The 22,174-nt window shown below is 38.3% G+C and overlaps 2 protein-coding genes across 4 annotated transcripts in view; one reads left to right on the plus strand and one right to left on the minus strand.

The window, feature by feature from the left end:
- The window catches only part of PREPL (prolyl endopeptidase like), an 84,581-nt gene extending 84,440 nt beyond the window's left edge, over positions 1-141 (minus strand). The window contains exon 1 of the mRNA XM_042932166.1: positions 121-141. The gene's annotated coding sequence lies outside the window, so the exon portion shown is untranslated. The remainder of the gene's footprint in view (positions 1-120) is intronic.
- The window catches only part of CAMKMT (calmodulin-lysine N-methyltransferase), a 404,726-nt gene that overhangs the window by 2,538 nt on the left and 380,014 nt on the right, over positions 1-22,174 (plus strand). For all 3 annotated transcript variants that reach the window (XM_042932169.1, XM_042932168.1, XM_042932170.1), the window contains exons 2-3: positions 14,677-14,849; positions 21,577-21,641. In XM_042932169.1, the coding sequence (XP_042788103.1) occupies positions 14,677-14,849; positions 21,577-21,641 (238 nt within the window). The remainder of the gene's footprint in view (positions 1-14,676; positions 14,850-21,576; positions 21,642-22,174) is intronic.

Consider the following 22,174-nt stretch of genomic DNA (forward strand, 5'->3'; position numbering starts at 1 on the left):
ACATCCTCTGTGAAGCCTCTCCTAACTCATCTGGGCTGAGTTAGACCCTCAACTCACTCTACCAGTGAACCCCATATCATATCATTTTATGATCATCTGATCAGAGTCCATATAACTTACCAGAATGGGAGTTCTCCCTGGGAAAAGGTGATATTTTATTGATCTCTATCCTCTGCACCTTGCACAGTGCCTGGCTAGGTGGTTTCTAGTAGATGTTAAGTGTTGTGGAAAGCCTGAAAGTAAGAACAGGCTTTAAGTGGCCCATAGTATCAAGTCCTCAATGTATTGTATCATTTAGATATTAATGACTAACAAACAACTACAACATCACAATGGCGTACAATAGTGAGCATTTATTTTGTGTATCCATGGGACACCTGGGAGTTGACTAACATAGGCTATGATCAGCAGACTTTAATCCTTGGACCAGTTGGCTGACATATTCTCAAGGTGATGGCAGAAGTATAAGAGAGTAAAGCCCAGCCACTAAAATTCATTTTAAGGTCTTGCTAACTCCTATTATCCGAGGTAAGATACATGGCTAAGCTTAAAATCAAAGGGCCGGGAAGTATACTCCTTTCTTGGAGGGGGCAAGAAAGGAAGTGAATCCTTTTTCCATAATAAATCTAACCTACCATGTATATTAAACATTTGCAGGTGCTTAGTAAATATGTTTCAAACTAACTGACCATCCATATCTTGTATGCATCCAGAGCTGGAAAACTCAGGAATCTAAGCAGTGATAGAGATATGCAGCGCTCTCTCTCTCTCTCTCTCTCTCTCTCTCTCTTATGGGACATCTTCATGACATCTGCTTATGCCAGCTTGTTTTCTTCTACACAGTTCTGTCGCTCTATTACCCCATAGGGCTCCAGTGCTATCTAATGGTCCTTCACTTTAACTGTTCAATAATTTTTTTTTTTTTTTTTTTGGTTTTGTAATTAACCTTTTTTAGAAAAAGCCCAGTTGACCTAGTTTGTCGTTTGATACCAGGTCACATGATAAATTGCTGACTTTTGAGCCTAGTGCTCACTTTAATCAGATGAAGACTATGGATCAATATTGATAGAGGCTTTAGATAGTATTCTGTTTTCCTCTCTGTTGGGTGTCATCACCTGATAGCAGAGATGGCTGTTGGTAACAACAGGCTTTCATCATGTACCCAACGAGTGATCCAGAAGAAATGACCTTTTTTCCCAAAACCCAAATAATGCCCTTTGAACAACTCTAATAGGCCAAGGTTGGACCCGTTGTTGTGTCTAGGAGAATGAGGCATTTTGGCTACCTGGGACGTTAGCCCACCCTGTTGCTGGGAAGATAAAATCCCCATCTTTAACACGTAGAGTGAGGGAGGGGCAATTCCTAAGAGGAAGGGATGTAGGGCAGGTGAAAAAGTGGCAGTGATCATCACACCCATACTCACAAACACCTTCAGAATGAATAATCTTGCCTACAGGTCTCATATTTGGCTGAAGAATCTGATTAATGGACTATTTCACAGCATGATTTAAATTAAAGCGCTATGCTGTATGTTTGAGACTATCAGTGCTGAAGGAGATAGCATGATTTCTGGAATGGAATTTAATATAACTTAATTTCAGGCCGAGATCCGCCCTTAACTATTTGTGTGATGGTGAGCAACCTCTTTGGACCTCAGTTTCTCAGTTGTGAATGAGGGAACAGTAGTAGGTTTCTCTAAGACCATTTTCATCTCGGATTATTTTGGAGTGAAATTATTTACCAGTGTTAGAAATAAATTCATTTTCTATGTTCTTGTCCTGTTGTTTTATGTTTTCCTAACAAGGATTTGATTGATGTATTTTTAACACTTAAAAACAAAACATTACATATTGGGGGCACCTGGGTGGCTCAGTAGGTTAAGCATCTCACTTCCACTCAGGTCAGATCTCATGGTTTGTGGGTTTGAGCCCTGTATTGGGCTCCGTGCTGACAGCTCAGAGCCTGGAGCCTGCTTTGAATTGTGTGTCTCCCTCTCTCTCTATCCCTCCCTCACTCACGTTCTATCTCTCTCTTTCGAAAATAAGTAAACATTAAAAAAATTACATATTGGATAAATGTGCAACACTGCGTATACAAGTGAGATTATCACAGTATTCTTTAAAGTATTAAAAATGATTTTTACAATGTCAAAGACAAAATCAAAGGATAGGGACAGTATGCATAGTATGAGCCCTTTGAGAATTATTCATGGTTTTTTAGTTTTTTTTAATGTTTATTTATCTTTGAGAAAGAGAGAGAGACAGTGTGCATGCAGGGGAGGGACAGAGAGAGGGAGACAGGATCTGAAGCAAGCTCCAGGCTCTTATCTGTCAGCACAGAGCCCAGCATGGGGCTTGAACTCACCAGTCATGAGATCATGACCTGGGCCGAAGTCTCATGCTTAACTGACTGAGCCACCCAGGCACCCCTACTCATGGTTATTTGTATATGTAGGCATACATGTTTAACAGTGTGCTGTCTCAGAATAGTAGAATTTCAAGTGGGTTTTTACTCTTCTATACTTAAATTTCTTTTACAGTAAACATGATTCTTTTTTTTTTTTTAACGTTTATTTATTTTTGAGACAGAGAGAGACAGAGCATGAATGGGGGAGGGTCAGAGAGAGAGGGAGACACAGAATCTGAAACAGGCTCCAGGCTCCGAGCTGTCAGCCCAGAGCCCGACGCGGGACTTGAACTCACAAACCATGAGATCATGACCCGAGCCGAAGTCGGAGGCTTAGCCAACTGAGCCACCCAGGCGCCCCAACATGATTATTTTCAAATCACTTACCATCTATGCCAAAATGCATAGTTTTAATTTTAACATCTTTGAAATTGAGATACGGCTTTTAGTTGACTGCACGCTGGTTAATTGGCAGTCTATTCTATATAACAACAGAAGAAAGAAATGTTGCCATCTTGTAATCAATGATGTGTTAAATTTAATGAAGTACAGTTATGGGAAGGGAGGACTTTTTTTTTTTTTTGTTTTTCATTTTAAGGTAAAACACTAAAGACCCTTGACTACCAGAAAAACTCCACGATTGGACAGAATTATTCCCAGATCAAGATGCTTTATACAGTAGAAGACCTATTACCTGGATTGGTTAACTGAGAGAGTTAAAGAGGTGAATCATAAAAATGATACATATTCTAAAGTGAAGCTATAACCTAAGTGCTAAATACTTCTAGATATTTATGATTAGTTCTTTAGACTTTTTATGGTTGGCTTCCCACACCTAAATTGATAGTATAGATTTTGGGGCACCTGGATGGCTCAGTCGGTTAAGTGTCCGACTTCGGCTCAGGTCATGATCTCACAGTTCGTGGGTTCAAGCCCTGCATCAGGCTCTGTGCTGACAGCTCAGAGCCTGGAGCCTGCTACATACAGATTCTGTATCGCCCTCTCTCTCTCTGCCCCATCCCTACCTGCTCTCTGTCTCTCAAGAATGAATAAATGCTAAAAAAAAATAATAATAATAAAAAATAAAAAATAAAATATAAATAAATTAATAGTAAGGTTTTAAGCAACTTTTATCAAGCAGACTTGCCTTTACCTTTCCAAAACATTCACCTTAGTTTTTTATTTTTTTTTATTTTTTTAAGCTTATTTATTTATGAGAGAGACAGACAGCATGAGTGGGGGAGGGGCAGAGAGAGAGGGAGACACAGAATCTGAAACAGGCTCCAGGCTCTGAGCTGTCAGCACGGAGTCCGATGCGGGGCTCGAACCCACGAACCGTGAGACCATGACCCGAGCCAAAGTTGGACGCTTAACCAACTGAGCCACCCAGGCGCCCCTCAACTTAGTTTTTATGGAAGCAACAACTCGGTTTTAATTACCATTTTGTTTGTTTTTGCAAATTTAATTAATGACAGTAACAAGAACAACTGGTGTAACAAAACTTGTGAAGAAGCACCGTTAACTTGGCAAACATACGGCTCAGTAGGAAAGGGCAAGAACAGTGCTTTGGCTACTACCTTAAAGTCCACTTTGAATATTTAATAGAGGGAATGGAAAGCGTCTGTTAATCCAGAGTCAGCTAACAGAGCTGCTACTTTATAGCGTGCTCTGTTTAGGCCTTCCGGTTCTATGGTTAAAATGGCAAACAGACACCAGAGACATCTTGGAAATGCTGGTGTGGTGCACTTGTAGATTTTGCACTGAGGATTGTGGTTTGGATTTCTACTTAAAGTGAGGGACTGGTGTTTATTGGCATCACTTGACTTAATGGCAGCAGAGGCTGAGCTCTTTCGTGCTTTCTCTCTCTCTCTCTCGTTTTTTGACAGTAATTTATTGACGTAAAGGTTTATACATCATTGTATTTATAAGGGCTTTTTCACAGTGTTAAGATTAAACTGACATTTCAAGTTAGTATAGAATTTTAAAGTTCTGAGGCAACAGATGACATAGATTTTTGCATGCGCTGTGGAGCGCGCTTGAGTCTTAAGGATCCGGTACGAGGTTCGCCATTAATCCCTGCTGTTCAAACCATGTTGACATGTATGTCAGTGACTGGAGGAGATTTTGTTTTTTATGTCTGACTTATTAAGATTAATAATTGGTTTCTCTGGATTCCTTAAAAATATTTAGGATTGTACTTTAGGTTAAAAAAGAGGATGTGAATGTTTTCTTGAATTTTAAAAGTATGTAGTTTATCAGTCCCAAACCAAGATATTCTCCTAATACGTTTTTTAAAAGAAATGAACTTTTGGGGCGCCTGGGTGGCTCAGTCGGTTGAGCGTCCGACTTCAGCACAGGTCACGATCTCACGGTTTGTGAGTTCGAGCCCCGCGTCAGGCTCTGGGCTGACGGCTCAGAGCCTGGAGCCTGCTTCCGATTCTGTGTCTCCCTCTCTCTCTGCCCCTCCCCCATTCATGCTCTGTCTCTCTCTGTCTCAAAAATAAATAAACATTAAAAAAAATTAAAAAAAAAAAGAAATGAACTTTTAATTGTGGAGTAAAGAAAAAAAAAAGTTTAGAAGGCTCTAGATATAAAAGCTTTTGTTTTCAGTTTCACAGAGCTGTATTAACCAATAATCTTCCTATCAGTAAATGTAGTAACTTTTCAAAGGTTGAATAGTTTAGCTGCCTTTCCTGGAATAATGCTGAATATTTTTATATGCCCGCTTTTGTTTTTTGTTTATTAAAAATTTTTTTTTAATGTTTATTTTTGAGAGAGAGAGAGAGAGACAGACAGACAGAGTGTGAGCAGCAGAGGGGCAGAGAGAGAAGGAGACACAGAAACTAAAGCTGACTCCAGGCTCTGAGCTGTCAGCACAGAGTCCGACGTGGGGCTCAGACTCAAGACCTGTGAGATCATGACCTGAGCGGAAGGTCAGATGCTTAACTGATTGAGCCACCCAGGTGCCCCATCACCTGTCTTTTCTTATACGTTACTTTTATGTATGTATGTATGTATGTATGTATATATGTATGTATGTATTTGTTTATTTTCAAATTTTTATTTAAATTCTAATTAGTTAACATATAGTGTAATATTGGTTTCAGGAATAGAATTTAGTGATACAACTCTAAATGTAAATGTAAAAGTAAATCTAAATGATTCATCTCTTACACATAACACTCACAGAAACAGTTCCATTTTTGGAAGCTGCTTTCTCCAGTTTCTCTCTTGACCTCATGGTCCTTGGTCAGACCCCAAGTTTTATTTATAAGGTTTTTAACCTTCTTCCTCTGAACTTAGTTCTGAGATGCTTTCTAACCCCTCAGATTTTCTATTGTCATATAATTACTTTTTCTCAAGTTATTTAGTGCTGAAATTACTGAATCTGGTGAGTGGAATAAGGAAAATATCTTACTGTTTTGAAGTCACTTTAAGCATTATTGTGGAACTAAGGAATATTTAAGCAATTTGTTGGCACAGTGGAAAGAGCATTGACATTGGACACATGTGGTTCCAATCCTAGTTCCAGCACTTAGCGTGTGCTCTTTGTTGATCTCCCGTATCAAGTGTTTACTCTTCATGGAATGTACTTTTGTGTCACCGTTATTTCTATCTTTGTTTTTTATCCCTGCCCTTATTTCCTTATTTTTAATTCCCCTCATGCATCTTTAATGAATGGCATCCTGTGGTATTGTATTTTTCTAAGCCACTTCAAGTCCTTTTGGTAACAGTTGTGACATAAATTGTTGTCCTAGAAGTTGTGGGAATTGGGCACCTTTTATTAAAAGGATATTTTTATGAAAAAGATCTCACAACTGTGAGATCATGACCTGAGCCAAAATCAAGAGTTGGGCGCTTAACTGACTGAGCCTATTTATTTCTGTTTTGTACTCTCTTGCTTCATTCTTTTGGGGGCTCCCTAACTCTCAAAAGAGAACTATTATCCCTTTGGGGCCCCAGAATTAAGCACCCTTCTGGTTTCAGACCGTCTTGATTGAATTAGTAAGTCTTTACCATAGGGTGATTTCTGCAGTAATTGACCATTTTGTTGGGAGATCCCAGATGTCAGTATCTACAGGTCTTTTCTCTTGGCCCATAGCCCCCAAAAGGAATCTTGCAATCTCTTCTCTGGCTGATATAAGACTGACTGCCTGTGATCTAGAAGGTAAGTGAGGGAAAGGGATGTTCATCAGAATGAAGAGCATCTTATACCATTCTAAGCTCCGCTTGATGTTTACGACCATAATTTTATGATACCCTTTCTCTAGAAATTTAGAGAATTCAGAGTGCCACTGTGGGAGAGAAAGGTAGTTGCCTGGCATTGCTGATGGAATCAGGGGATCTAGTACTTCTTAAAAATATTTTCAACCACTGTTTCTGTGTTTAGTCTTACTTCTCTATCCTCATTGCCATTAGTGCCCCCAGTGACCGAGTCTTTCCTGAGTGTGTGGTAGAACTTTGCTGTTTCTTGGCTTTCCCTTTGTCAGCACTTAGATTTTGGCAGCCTGTCGAATAAGTTACCATTCATCATGTCTCCTCCAGGTCTCTTTGTCCTTTTGTATTTTTGCTATTTTTACTCTTTAACTGGTATTCTGGGGAGTTTTGAAAGGGATAGGATATAACTGTGTGTGTGTTCGGTCTGCTTTGTTTAACCAGAAGTTACTTAACTATGTACTGAGTACCTGTTCTAAGCCAGACGTTTTCCAGATAGCGTATATTATTTTAATTAATTTTCACACGAGTCTTGTAGTCAGTCTACAGTTACCGTATATCAGGCATTGTATTAGAAGCTGCAAAGTAAGCATTACTATTCCTGTCTTACAGGGGAAAAGACTGAGCTCAAAGGATAATAAATGTGCTTGCACTCAACTATTGAGGGAGAGGCTCTCCTACTGCAAAACCCTTGCTCATTTTCTGAGTGACATTACTTTTAGAGTATTGGTTAGTAGGGTTCCTACATAGTTATGTTCAGTGTATTTTAGTTCTGGAGTAAACAAATACTTCAGGTAAATTAAATGGGTTTTAGACTTTCATTGTGTTTAGTTGCATACATTTTTTACCTGATGGGTCCAGCAGTCCATGCATTTTTTTACCCCTTCAGATACTTGATATTTTGACATGAACTTATTTGGTATAACATGTATCCTTGATTAAAGAACTCATTGATTTAGAGGAATTAGACAATGTCTTGACTTTGAGCATTTTTCTTCACCCCAGATAATGCAATCTGGATTTTATTTAATTAGGTACCTAGGAGCTTTGAAGGTAATATTCTAAAAATGGTAGTTGATAAGATTATACCTCGATGGGAGATTCAAGTATCCTGTCAGCTCACAAAGCTGCAAGCATTATTGGTGGCATTAAAATAACTGAATCTTCAGGGACGCCTGGGTGGCTCAGTGGGTTGAGTGTCTGACTTTGGCTCAGGTCATGATCTCATGGTTTGTGGGTTTGAGCCCCGCGTCTGGCTTTGTGCTGACAGCTTACAGCCCGGAGCCTGGTTTGGATTCTGCCTCCTCTCTCTCTGCTCTTTCCTTGCTTGTGCTTGTCTCTTTGTCTCTCCCTCTCTCTCAAAATAAACATTAAAAAAATTGTTTTTAAGTAACTGAATCTTCAAACTAAAAAGAAATGTCAAAAGTAATTGGACTTGATTTCCCATTGTAATTACCTTTGCTGAATATAGATTATATAAAGAAGTGTTGTTTTTACCCTAAATGTATTGCCTGTTACTTCCATTGGGTATCAGTTTGTTCATATTGTAGATCATGGGATTTATTTAAACTGTAAAAGCCCCTTCTAATATTATACCTGTGGCAACTTGATTTTTTGCCTTAGTGCTTTGTGGTGCTGTAATCTTGACATCAGACATGTGGTGCTGTAATCTTGACAACATAATTAATATAAAAAGGTGTTTGAGGGGTGCCTGGGTGGCTCAGTCAGTTAAGCGTCCGACTTCGGCTCAGGTCATAATCTCACGGTCCGTGAGTTCGAGCCCCGCATCGGGCTCTGTGCTGACAGCTCAGAGCCTGGAGCCTGCTTCGGATTCTGTGTCTCCCTCTCTCTCTGCCCCTCCCCCGTTCATGCTCTGTCTCTCTCTGTCTCAAAAATAAATAAACATTAAAAAAAAAAAAGGTGTTTGCTTTTTGGACATTAGATGGACAAAATCTACGACAATTTATATCTACATTTTACATTTTTAAAAGTTTAATTACTTTGTTTTTGTCTTAAGAGTTAGCTCTGTTGGGTGGTTTTTCTTCCTGATAACCATGGTTGACATAGTAATAAGGCCCTGTTTTTGGTAAAGACTTTTAAATAATTCATTCTTTAAAAAAAAAAAGAAACCTTCAACCAAATCAAAAAGAGACAACATTTTCTGATCCTCCATTAAAAAACCCAACCTTCTAAATCTTATACATAGTGTATAAATTTTAAACAGATTTCCCTCAAGATTTTATCTTGATAAAAGATAAAACTGCACCTGGGTGGCTCAGTTGGTTAAGCGTCTGACTCTTGATCTCAGCTCAGGTCTTGATCTCAGGGTCTTGATCTCAGGGTTGTGAGTTCAAGCCCTGCATTGGGCTCGGCGCTGGGCGTGAAGCCTACTTAAAAAAATAAATTAATTAAAATTAAAAAAAAAAGTAAAGATATGTTCATACTGATGTGTTCTCTGGCTTGGTGCTGACCTTGGTTTGCTCTTTTGCATATAAGAATTATGGCATCATTAGAGTCAGAGTTCCTCTTTAGGTAAGAGAAACAACTCTAGCTGTCTTTAGCAGGAAGTGATTTAATATAGTGGATTAAGTACTTACTCTTTGGACGTACCAGAGGAGCAGGCCAAGAATGAGCCCCAGAACAACACAAAGTCCCAGAACAATGCAAAGCTGACCTGCCAACAGAAATGTCACCTCTACCAAAATGAAGAATCTGATCTGTCTCCAGCATTACACTATTTTATCTATTGTCTCTGGTGATGAGGAAGCTGCTGCCAGAACTACAGACTCTGGAGGCACATTTTGCCTACTAGATCTCTCCCAGCAGAGGTGATGCCCCTTGTGCCTCCTCTCACTTCCCGTTAAATTAGGGAGGGAATACTGGACCTCTGCTGAAGATGCTACAGAAGAGCCAAAAGTCTTTACAACTGTTCTACCAGTGAAAATCACAGAAATGTAATTACCACGTCTATTCCTCTTTCAGAGCACACGTTAGTGCATCTGATTAGCTAACAAAATCACATCTGAAACTTTGGTTGGTAGGGACTCTGGGAAACGTGGCTTCTAGCTTTCTAGCTTTATAATATCGGTAGGTATCTCAGAAGGAAGTTGGAATGGATGATTGATGTCTACCATATTCTCCACAAGCAGAAATGTTAAGAGTTTAGGCTCTGTAGTCGGTCTGGATTTGCTTTTTCCTAGCTTTCTGACTTTGAGCAAATTAACATCCCCTTGTTTCCTGTCTCATATAACAAGTATCTACCCCATAGGGTTACTTGAAGATTTAGTGAAGAGTGTGGTAAGATAAGCATTGATTCTTTTTTTTTTTTTAAATATGAAATTTATTGTCAAATTGGTTTCCATACAACACCCAGTGCTCATCCCAACAGGTGCCCTCCTCAATGCTTATCACCCACTTTCCCCTCCCTCCCACCCCCCATCAACCCTCAGTTTGTTCTCAGTTTTTTTTTTTAATTTTTTTTAACGTTTATTTATTTTTGAGACAGAGAGAGACAGAGCATGAACGGGGGAGGGTCAGAGAGAGGGAGACACAGAATCTGAAGCAGGCTCCAGGCTCTGAGCTGTCAGCACAGAGTCTGATGTGGGGCTCGAACTCACGGACCGCGAGATCATGACCTGAGCCGAAGTCGGCCGCTTAACCGACTGAGCCACCCAGGCGCCCCAAGTTTTTAAGAGTCTTCTATGGTTTGGCTCCCTCCCTCTCTAACTTTTATTTTTTTCCCTTCCCCTTCCCCATGGTCTTCTGTTAAGTTTCTCAGGATCCACATAAGAGTGAAAACATATTGTATCTTTCTCTGTATAGCTTATTTCACTTAGCATAACGCTCTCCAGTTCCATCCACGTTTCTACAAAAGGCCATATTTCAGATAAGCATTGATTCTTACTTAGACATTGGGTTGTCTTAGACCAGATTTGCTGGTGAGCAATCTGGGCCTGGAGTTTTCTTTGGTAGGACTTTTATTTATGCATCACATTTTAAAAAATAGTTTAGGACCGTTCAGACTTTTTACTTCTTCTTGTGTCAGTTTTAGTAGTTGTATTCTTCTAGGACTTTGTCTATTCATCTAAATTTTTAGTTTTTTTTAATGCCTGCTGGATCTATAGTGATCTCTCTATGTCACATTGATATTTATATTTTCTCTCTTTTTTCTTATTAGTGTCATCAAGGATTTGTCAGTTTTATTAATCTCTTCAAAGAACTGGCATTTGGTGTTTTAATCTTTCTATCTATATTTTTGTCTTCTACTTTATTACTTTTGACTAGGGAACTTAACTTGCTTCTTTTTGTAATTTTTGCAGTGGATATTTAGCTTACTGATTTTTAGCTTTTCCACAAATTTTCCTCTTAGTGTGAATTTATCCGCATTTCATGTGGTTTGAAATGTATTAGTCTGTTCAAAATACTTTCGAATTTCCATTGAGTTTTCTTTTTCTTTTTCTTTTTTTTGGTTCATAAGATATTTAGAAACCAGTTTTTCAATTTTATTTAGAAAGCAATTTATATTGCTTTCTTTCCAAATATATTTGATGTTTTAGGTATCTTTTTAGTTACTTTCCACTTGTTTATGACTATTAGGATGTTTTATATCTTTTTTTAATGTTTATTTTTTGAGGGAGAGAGAGACAGTGTGTGCATGAGCAGGGGGAGGGACAGAGAGAGAGGGAGACACAGAATCTGAAGCAGGCTCCAGGCTTGGAGCTGTCAGCACAGAGCCCAATGAGGGGCTTGAGGCCACCACCTGTGAGATCATGACTTGAGCTGAAGTCGGATGCTCAACCGACTGAGCCTCCCAGGCACCCCTGGATGTTTTATATCTTTAAAAAAGCTTTCTATTATGGGAAATTTCAAACATATACAAAACTGGAGATAACAGGATAATCCTCACTCAGATATCCATAAACTTCAACAATTTTTTGAAAAGTTTATTTATTTATTTTGAGAGAGAGAGAGAGAGAAACAGAGCACATGAACAGGGGAGGGGCAGAAAGAGAATCCTAAGCAAGCTCTGCACTGTCAGCACAGAACCCCATGTGGGGCTCAATCTCACAAACTGAAATCATGACCTGAACCAAAATCAAGAGTCCGACGCTCAACTGTCTGAGCTACCCAGGTGCCCCAACTTCAACAATTTTTAACTCCTGACCAACCGTATTTTATATCTCTTTTCTTTATACCCCAACCTCAGATTATTTTGAAATGAATCTTGGGGTACCTGGGTGGCTCAGTTGATTGAGTGCCCGACTTTGGCTCAGGTCATGATCTCACCGTTTGTGGGTTCAAGCCCTGCGTCGTGGGTTCAAGCCCTGTGTCTGGCTCTGTGCTGACAACTCACAGATCCTGGAGCCTGTTTGGATTCTGTGTCTCCCTCTCTCTGTCCCTGCCCCACTCGCACTCTTGTCTGTCTCTCTCTCTCTCTCAAAAATAAACGTCAAAAAACTTTTAAAAAAAATTTCTGAAATGAATCTCAGATATATCATTTTTTTCTATAGATATTTCAGTATGTACCTATACAAGATGACATTAAAAAAATAACTAAAACATGGGGTGCCTAGGTGGCTTAGTTGGTTAGGCATCCGACTTTTAGGTGATGCATCCGACGTTTAGGTCATGATCTCATGATTCGTGAGTTCGAGCCCCTCCTCGGGCTCTGTACTGACAGCTTGGAGCCTGGAGCCTGCTTTGGATTCTGTGTCTCCCTCTGCCCCTCTCCTGGTAGCACTCTGTCTCTCTCTCTCTCTCTCTCTCAAAATAAACATTAAGAAAAATTTTTAAAATAACTAAAATACCATACCACACCCAGAATAATTTCTTGATGTCATGAAATAAATAGCTGGTCAGTTTCCAGATTTTCCCCATTGTCTCTAGATTTTGTTTACAATTTGATTATTTTGAAGCATGATTCAAATAAGATCTAAACTTTTTTATTATTTGATAAGTTTTACAAGTCTTTTTTTCTTATAAAGTTTTTATTTTAAAAATTTTTTAAATTTTTGTTTTTTAATCTTTATTTATTTTTGAGAGAGAGAGACAGTGAGCGAGCATGAGCGGGGAAGGGGCAGAGGGAGCCAGAGACCCAGAATCTGAAGCAGCCTCCGGGCTCTGAGTTGTCAGCACAGAGCCCGATGCGGGGCCTGAACTCACGAGCTGTGAGATCATGACCTGAGTTGAAGTCAGATACTTAACTGATGGAGCCACCCAGGTGCCCCATAAAATTTTTATTTAAGTAATCTCTACACCCAGCGTCAGGCTTGAACTCATGACCCGGCGATCAAGAGTTGCACATTCTTCTGACTGAGCCAGCTGGGTGCCCCATTTTATAAGTATTTTTAATCTAAATGTTTCTTCTGCAGATATGTCTTTCAACTCTTGCCATTTATTTATTGAAGAAACTGAGTTTCTTGTCTCTTAGGAGTTCTCCATAATTTGAACTTTGCTCATTGTACTTGATGATGATGTTTAATGTGTTCCTGTATTCCTAGTTCCTGTAAGTTCCTATTTCGTAGGTCTAGAGGCTTGATCAGATTCAGATTTAACGTTTTTTGTTTGGTTTGGTTTGGTTGGTCAAATGATGGTAGAGTGTGCTTTCATCAGTAATCATAGTCGTGTCTGGTTATTTTTCTTCTTGATGATGATTTTCTAGGTTCATGAATTCATGGAGAGGTTGAAAAATGGTGATATTCTAATTGCATCATTCCTTCTTCATTTATTCCCTGGGATACTGCTATAAGGAGAAATTTCCCCTTCTACTTGAATATTCTCAGTTACAGTTCATATAGGAAAGACAGACAGATACTTGATTCTTTCTCTTTATTTACTAGTTTTCAAAATAAGTTCATTCTCTAGCATCCTTTAGTGATCATTTTTTTTTTAAGAAAATACCCCAATGAGCTTGTATGTTTTGATTCTATTACATTTATTACCTTTGTTAATGCTCATACTGTTCCATCTTTAGCCAATGGACCCTATTCAAATAGGCTCTGGAGCCTTTTTGATATAACCCTTAATTTTTTATGGCTTTCTTTTTTTCTTATATGCAGGATATTCCAGGTTCATTTGTACAATTCGTGCTGTTTCTCCAAGGGACCTTACTTTGTTTTAGTAGAAAATGGTATTTAGAGACAGCAATGTGGGCATTAAATGTGCTCATTGCTTCTAGTTTGGTCACTGTTTCTAGAACTTTTTTGTTTTTAATTAATTTGAGAATGAGAAAGAGAGTACGCATGCAGGAGAGGGGCAAAGAGGGAGAGAGAATCCCAAGCAGGCTCCATGCGGTCAGCACAGAGCCTAACATGGAGCTCGAACTTATGGACCATGAAATCATGATCTGAGCTGAGATCAAGAGTCAGATGCTTAACCAACTGAGCCACCCAGGGGCCCCTGTTTTAGAACTTTTAAGAGGTCTGATGTAAGAAACATATACATTTTAAAAAATGTTTTAATAAATACATCATTTGTTTCTATTATATTTTATTCAGATTCAGAGCTATAGGGTTTTTGCTTAACATCATTAAGCTTACAGCTATATTTGGTTTCTCCCATAGTTAAAAACCCACATTTAAATGTCCCCAACAAAATTACTCATTTGATTTATCTTAAAACAGACACACATACACACACACACATGAGACAGGCTTGGAATAACATACCTGCCTCTGCCTAGGTAGCTTTGAAAATCAACTTTTACCCCCTAACTCTACAGGCTGCAAAAGGTGCTGCTTATCGTCTTAACTCTTTCTTTTGGAATTGGACCTGTGTTCCCCTCAAGGAAAGTGATTGCAAAAGCCAGGCTCACCTCTCTAGATTTATTCCCTTTCTGAGTTCTGAGACTGGTAAATCTTCACTATCTTCTTTGTTCTCTGATACTATCAAATAATGTTTTAAGATATTTTGCCCATCTTCTCTAGTCGTCTCCAGTAAGAGTTTGGTCTCCATTATCTAATCTGCCATTATTGGAAATGAAACTCCCCTTCCCACTTAAACTTTGAACACTTGTGTTTATATAATATGATCACAATATTTGGTTTTATTTCAAAGGTTCTGAAACAAAAACACCTGGATGACTGTCTGCGACACGTATCTGTGAGAAGATTCGAATCATTTAATCTGTTTTCAGTAACAGAAGCCCAAAAAAGGACAACTGAAGAGGACGTTGCTGCATGGATCCAATATACAAGTGTCTTCTATCCTGAGTACAGCATTTCTTTAAGGTGAACATCATTCTGGTTAAGATATTTTTAAAAGTATTTTTCTCTTGTAGAAGAAAAGCAGTCTAATAAGAATCTCATTATGCATTCTGTTGAGTTTGCAGGTAATCTTGATCAGAACTTCAGTTTTGCAGCATTGTATTAGGAAATCCTGCTGCTTTAACTGGGTTTTGTTGTATCCTCAGAACTGAGGGAAAAAAGTCTCAGGAATGTAGTGGCATTTGAGGATAAAGTGGCTTGCAAATCAAAAGGTTCATTTAACCATTCTCTCATAGCATTTGATTATGACAGAAAGCCAAGTTCTTTTTGAAGCTGAAAGTGGAAACAGAATTTTCTAAACTACTCTTCAAGGAGTAGTTATCTGAAAAATCAAGCTTTGGTATTTTTCCCATTCATATTTTGTCGCTTTCAGAATGGAATCTTAAGAATAGGAGGAGAAAATCCAGCTGAAAACACGGAGACTGTGAGAAGCACACAGACTGTTCTGGCTTTAAAAATCGTTTTAAAAGAGACAGAAGAGTTGCACACTGAAGTAACAAGATACCATTTTTACCGAATTAATTTTCTCTCACAGTTACAGTCTAGCGTGTTGCAATATTACTGTAGGTGTTTGATTTTATAAAATCTGCCTTTTTTGACAAGATTTCACATCTTGAAAGGGAGGGAGGAGCACATTTACAGTAACTGTAAGAAGAGCAAAAAACATTTTAAGTGGAATGTGACTGAATAAGGTTTAGGTGAGGAGAGGAATAATTTTCAGAAAAAAAGTTTTCACAAAGGGTGTCTATTTATAGTATATGTTTCTCGAACCATTTTAGTTTAAAATATCTAAGCTTTAAAAGACATCATAATAGCTGAAAATTTGGGATCTGGATAAAAATTGACGAGGGTGGGCAGGGAAGAACCATTAGGATCTGGTTTCACAATACTGCTTTGTTGCAAACTCCAAAAAGAAGATAAAAACCTAGGGATTTGTGAGCTTGCCTGGATATTCATTATGAGATTCTAATTAGAATACCTCAACTGCCTCGTCTTCAGATGGAGATAATTAGTTTAGTTCCTGTTCCGAAAGGGAAGGAAAATGCATGAAATGTTTACCGTGTGCCAGGTGCCAAGCTAGGTGCTTTGTCATATTCTAATTCTTGTAATCCTTCCCGTAACTCTGCAAAGTAGCAATGAAGATGATTACACAATTGGAAGATAGCATCTATAAGGAAATTAAAGAGAAGGAAGAACGGAGTGATCCCATAGGGGTCTTCAGGTATAAAGTTCTAAAACTTAACTTCTCCATCTGCTGGTAGACCAGATGCAGTAAGTGTAGTATGTACCATGAACGATTTCCTGACATCTTCCAAGTCCTGGTAAGGGTTAGCTAGAGAGAATGGGAAATCCGGTTCGTGCGAGTTTTCAAAATAGGGCATGGTTCTCCACCTGCTGGAGATGACCTTGGTGTGGCAGGAACCCAGGCTCCAATGTAAACTGAGACTCCTTTCCAGTGGCATGGTTCCTTGTGATATATCCATTTTTAAAATAAATAAAATAGGGGTGCCTGGGTGGCTCAGTCGGTTGAGCGTCCGACTTCGGCTCAGGTCATGATCTCACGGTCCGTGAGTTCGAGCCCCGCATCGGGCTCTGTGCTGACAGCTCAGAGCCTGGAGCCTGTTTCCGATTCTGTGTCTCCCTCTCTTTCTGACCCTCCCTCATTCATGCTCTGTCTCTCTCTGTCTCAAAAGACTAAATAAATATTTAAAAAATAATAATAATAAAAATAAAATAAAATAAAATAAATAAATAAATGCAAGTCTGTCTATGTAAATTCGACATTGAATCCTAATTTATGGAGAGAAGACAGGTGACCGAGGTAGAACATTGGCTGCGATGGCTACCAAGATTTTTTTCTCTTTTTTTCACACTAGTTCTTTTCTCTCCACATTAGTAATACAAAGGTAACAATAGCGTGCACATATTCTAGAGCTGAACACAATCTTAGAATAATTTTTAAAAGATCACAACCACATTAATGATGGCTGACTGCTGAGTGACTACTATGTCACAAGCACTGTCGTGAGTGGTTTACATGTATTAGCTTATTTAATCCACGCAACACCTTTTGAGGTAAGTACTGTTATTATCCTCATTTTACAGATGAGGAAAGTGAAACCCAGAGAGGTTAAATGACTTGATTGAGGTCACACTGCCAGTGATCGCGCCTGTATTCAAACCCCAGTGGTCTGGTTCCACAGCCTGTACTTTTAAAAACTTTTATTTCGAAGTAATTACAGACATTCAGGAAGTTGCAAAAATAGTACAAGGAGTTCACATACCCTTCATCTAGCTATCTCCATTGGTAACATTTTATGTAATGACAGCTACAGTCTGCACTTTTAACTTCTGCACATGCTGCCTCTCGTGAGGCAATCATGTATCCACTTATTCATTTTACAGCTGAAGGGATTGAGGCCCAGATAAACTAATTTCCTCATTGATTATTCTGAGCGTTCTATTTCTTACTCTATAATTCTGTTACCATATAGAAAATCACTGAAATTACTGCAGTTGCTTAGGGAGGGGAGGATTTCTGCCAAGAATAGTTTATTCCATTCCATTGTCCACTTTGTTCATGTTGATTTCTCTTACCACTTCTTGTTTTCTGTTAGTTGCCCAACATGGATGGATCCCCGTTTTTGTTCCTTTAACATCTTGTATCCGCTGTTTTCTCAACCTGCTTCCGTTACATTTCTTTAGCTACCTTTATTGTCTTCAGTATTGTTTGAATTGTGAGCATTCTAGAGTTTAAAAACAAATTACTTGCAGTAGCTAAAAGTAGTGGTTTAGAAGGTAGTTTTGGAATGACGTACCATTGCTTTCATGTACATTTTTTAAAGTTTGTTAAATCAACACAATGGAATGATTTACAAGAAGTGATGAATTATTTTATTTTATTTTTTTAATGTTTTTTTTTAAATTTATTTTTGAAGGAGAGAGAGACAGAACATGAGCGGGGGAAGAGCAGAAACAGAGGGAGACACAGAATTCGAAGCAGCCTTCAGGCTCTGAGCTGTCAGCACAGAGCCCGATGCGGGGCTCGAACTCCCATGTTTCCCTCCTTTTCAAATAATAATCTGCCCCAGTGACTTGTTCCTTAGTCTACTTACTCCATAGGCCATTCTTGGGAGAAACTCAAAAATCCTCAATTATAGGTTAGCTTAAAGTGCTTGATGAAAAAATGGGTTGGCTTTTAGAAGAGACTGACTATGGGGGCGCCTGGGTGGCTCAGTCAGTTGAGCGTCCGACTTCAGCTCAGGTCATGATCTCGCGGTCTGTGAGTTCGAGCCCCGAGTCCGGCTCTGGGCTGATGGCTCAGAGCCTGGAGCCTGCTTCCGATTCTGTGTCTCCCTCTCTTTCTGCCCCTCCCCCGTTCATGCTTTGTCTCTCTCTGTCTCAAAAATAAATAAACGTTAAAAAAAAAAAATTAAAAAAAAAAAAAAGAAGAGACTGACTATGGGTAATTTTCCCCCCAGCTCTATTGAGAGATAATTGATATATAACAGTATGTAAATTTAAGGTGTACAATGTGTCGATTTGATACACTTATATATTGTCAAATGATGATCACCATAGCATTAGCTAATACCACTGTCATGTCACATAGCTACTATTTCTTTTTTGTGATGAGAACATTTATAATGGCTATTGGTGTTAAGGGTTTGGGAAAGAAGTTAAAGCTTTGGAGTTTAGGAGAAAGATAGAGTGAACTTTTTATACCTTGATATGTTGGCAAAAAAAAAATGTCATTTTTCAGTAACATCAATTGCTAGTGTAATGCTAAGATTGAAGTTTTGGGGTCCCTTCCTTATAAGTATTTTTATCTAACCACATTGTCCAGGAAGGACCTAGGTAAACTGTTGAAAGATTAGGGTTAGACAAGACGTTATACAGTTGACACATTAATAAAGTAGATGACTCTGTTAAGAAAAAGCTGTCCATGAAGTTGGGACAAGTGATAGGGAACTTGAAATAATCGAACTGAATCTTTACCTCATTACGTTCATGAGAGTTTTCCTATAGTTAGCACTAATTCTTACGCTGTTGAAAACAGTGATTGCTGACATTATTCTTTCATGAGATGCCTTCTTTTAGGATGTCTAGACTTCATAGATAAGCGATTTTCATTTTTGTAAGTTATTTAGAGGGATAGAGTTAGTTTTACACTTTCCCTACTTCTTACCCCATTTTATTTTATTTTATTTTTTAAATGTTTATTTTTGAGGGGGTGGGAAAGGGCAGAGAGAGACACACACAGAGTCCGAAGCAGGCTCCAGGCTCTGAGCTGTCAGCACAGAGCCAACGTGGGGCTCAAACCACAAACCGCGAGATCGTGACCTGAGCTGAAGTCAGACACTTAACCGACTAAGCCATCCAAGCACTTCCTACCCCATTTAAAAATGTCATAGGCTACACTCTGTTTTTTTTGGCTTCCATAGGTAACATTTTTAAGACTAGACAAGTTCTGCTTCAGTGATAATTTTGCCAAATCACACTTTTATTTTGAATAATGCTTTTTAATTTTTAAACATGAATTTCACTTCAATTATCCCAGTTTCTGGTTTTTTTTTTAGAAATATTTAACATTTTTCAAAATATATATTTAATTTCAAATATATATCCATCCTGAATTGAGAAACTTTTAGGGATTTGTCCTCAGGAAAATGAGAAATGGGCTCAGTGATGTTTCTGCAAGGATGCTCATTGTAACGATATGCATAACAGCATAACACTGGGCACAAACTAAACATACAACAAATAAAGTGTTGGTTCAGTAAATTATGGTGCCAACAATCATTCGCTGAACTGCTTGGCAGCCATTAAATTCATGTTGCAAGAGAATAATACTTAGTGATGTAGGAAACTGTTTTATAATATCTTAAAACACAAATTTCAAAACAGGAGAAATATGCTCTTAGTTATTTAATGAAAGTATGCGCATGGAATAAAATTCTATACCAAAATATGAATAGTGGTTGTCTCTGCATGATAGGATTATGAGCATTGTTTTTCTTGAAGGAACTGTAGATTGCTTTTATATTTAAGAAAAACTTTTTTGAGTTCTGTGCCATGTTGCTGATCACTTTTAGAGCCTCATCTTGCATTTTAGGTATTAAATACTTTGTCCTTTTTCTTTCTTTTTCTTACATGTATACTGCAGTTTTCCATGTTAGGGCGTATAACCTCATCTCTACCTAGAATCACGTATACAGAGAAGGTACAGAATCACTGTATTATTGGTAACACTTTGGTAGCTTTGTCTTCTTAGATTATGATACTTCTGAGCCCAATGCTTATTTGGCTGTGATGATTGCACATAACTTCTTCCAATCTCAGTCACTCTGTCCAAGAACTGGGTCTGTATGACAGAAATAAGAAGTTCTTCTGCAAAGGCTAGTACAGTTTACGTATATTTTCTTACTAAATGTATTAGTTTGCTAGGGCTCCCAAAAACAATGCCACAGACTGGATGGCTTATACAACAAATTTGTTTTTTACAGTGTTAGGTCTAGAAGTCTGAGAGGAAGGTGTTGCAGGTTTGGTTTCCTCTGAGGCCCCTCTCCTTGACTTGCAAGTAGCTGCCCTCTTGCTGCCTCTTCACACGGTTGGTCCTCTGTGTGCATGCTCTGTTTTCCCAGTCTCCTTTCCTCGTAAGGACAGCAGTCATACTGGATGAAGGCCTACCCTAATGACCCCATTTTGACTTAATCACCTATTTAAATAAGGCCGTTTCTCCAAATATGCTTTTATGCTGAGGTACCAGGGGTTAGGGCTTCAACATGTGAAATTTGGAGACACAGTTCAGTTGGTAACAATATATGTCAGATATGATAAGTTTAATGACAAAGTGGTGTTGATGAAGTAAATTGTAATTAACTGCTTATGAACTGTTACAACATCCTAGAGAACTACAGCTGTAAATGAACTCCCCTTATATAGGGGAGAATATGGAAGATTGTGGACGCATTAGCAACAATTTTTTGTGTTTAATCACCCCTGGAAAAGTGTCTCAAACTTTGTGACCTGTTGACAATAAGGCCCATTTGTATATGTTTGTATATGAAGAATAGTATCTTTTGTAAGTATTAATGAAATATCAGCAATCACATTAGATATTTCAGGGGCTGCCAAGTGAAGAGAGATTAGAATTAAAAGGGAGTGGAATTAAGGTTAGTGGGCAAAAGATATGAAACTATTGGCCCCCTGACATTTACAACTTTCTGTAGGTAGATCGTGCAGATCTGAAGGTGGGTTAGTTCTTTGTGACTGATGTTCTGAGTTTGTTGGGCCGGTATGGAGGAAATCTGTATATTGTTGAGTGTGGTTGTGGAGTTGACAGTTTGTTTCTCTCTTGAGATTCTTAAAGGTATGGTTTTGTTTTGTTGTCTTTAATAATCTACCTTACCTTTATATAACTAAAACAAAAATGATAAAAAATATTTATTAATACTTTAAAATGTAGATTACTCATCAAGAATATCATCACATTAAATATCCTGAGGAATGTATTCTGTTACTTCTTTTCCTTCTCCCTCTAGTGGGCAGAAACTATTTTGAAAATATAGCAGGGAAGGGTTTATTAGTGTTGAGTGGGCGCATCACAATACAGTGTCTCAGCTTTTAAAAACATTAATAAATGTTAATATTTCAGAATCATTGACTAAAATGTTTTATTCCTTCCTAGGCATAATAATGGATCTTTGAATGTTGAAGATGTTCTTACCAGCTTTGACAATACAGGAAATGTTTGTAAGTTGCATGTTCCCTTTGTGGAAATATTTTTAGTGTTTTAAAATGAATTTATAATTAGTGTTTTTCTCACTAATGTTTATTGTAATGATGTGTGTGCATATGTGTGTGTGTGTAATACAAACTTTTATTGTTTCCTGCTGCAAAATCAGCATCATGTAAGATGCACCTACTCAGTAGGATAAGGGTGTCTTTACACTTTGCAGTTGTGTGAGTGTGTGTGTGCGTGTGTGCGTACATGCATGTGTGTGTATAACAGAATGTAGGTCAAAAGGAATACTGGACTGTCTCTTTTTCTTGTTTCCATTTTGACCTTCTCAGTTAATCCAACAGATGGGCTGTCTCTTTCTTTTTTGCTATATTTTGGGTACTTTCGTTTCCACTTCCTGCTTTGCTTTTTCATTACAGAATAAAACCATTTGTTTTCCTTGCTGTGAATATAATGCCAGAAGGTTTCTGTTTTATGCAGTATTATAATATAGAATACGTTGCCTTTTCATCTAAGCTGATTGTCAGGATAAATTTATTCACTG

Source organism: Panthera leo, chromosome A3 (assembly GCF_018350215.1).
Source record: "Panthera leo isolate Ple1 chromosome A3, P.leo_Ple1_pat1.1, whole genome shotgun sequence".
NCBI lineage: Eukaryota > Metazoa > Chordata > Mammalia > Carnivora > Felidae > Panthera > Panthera leo.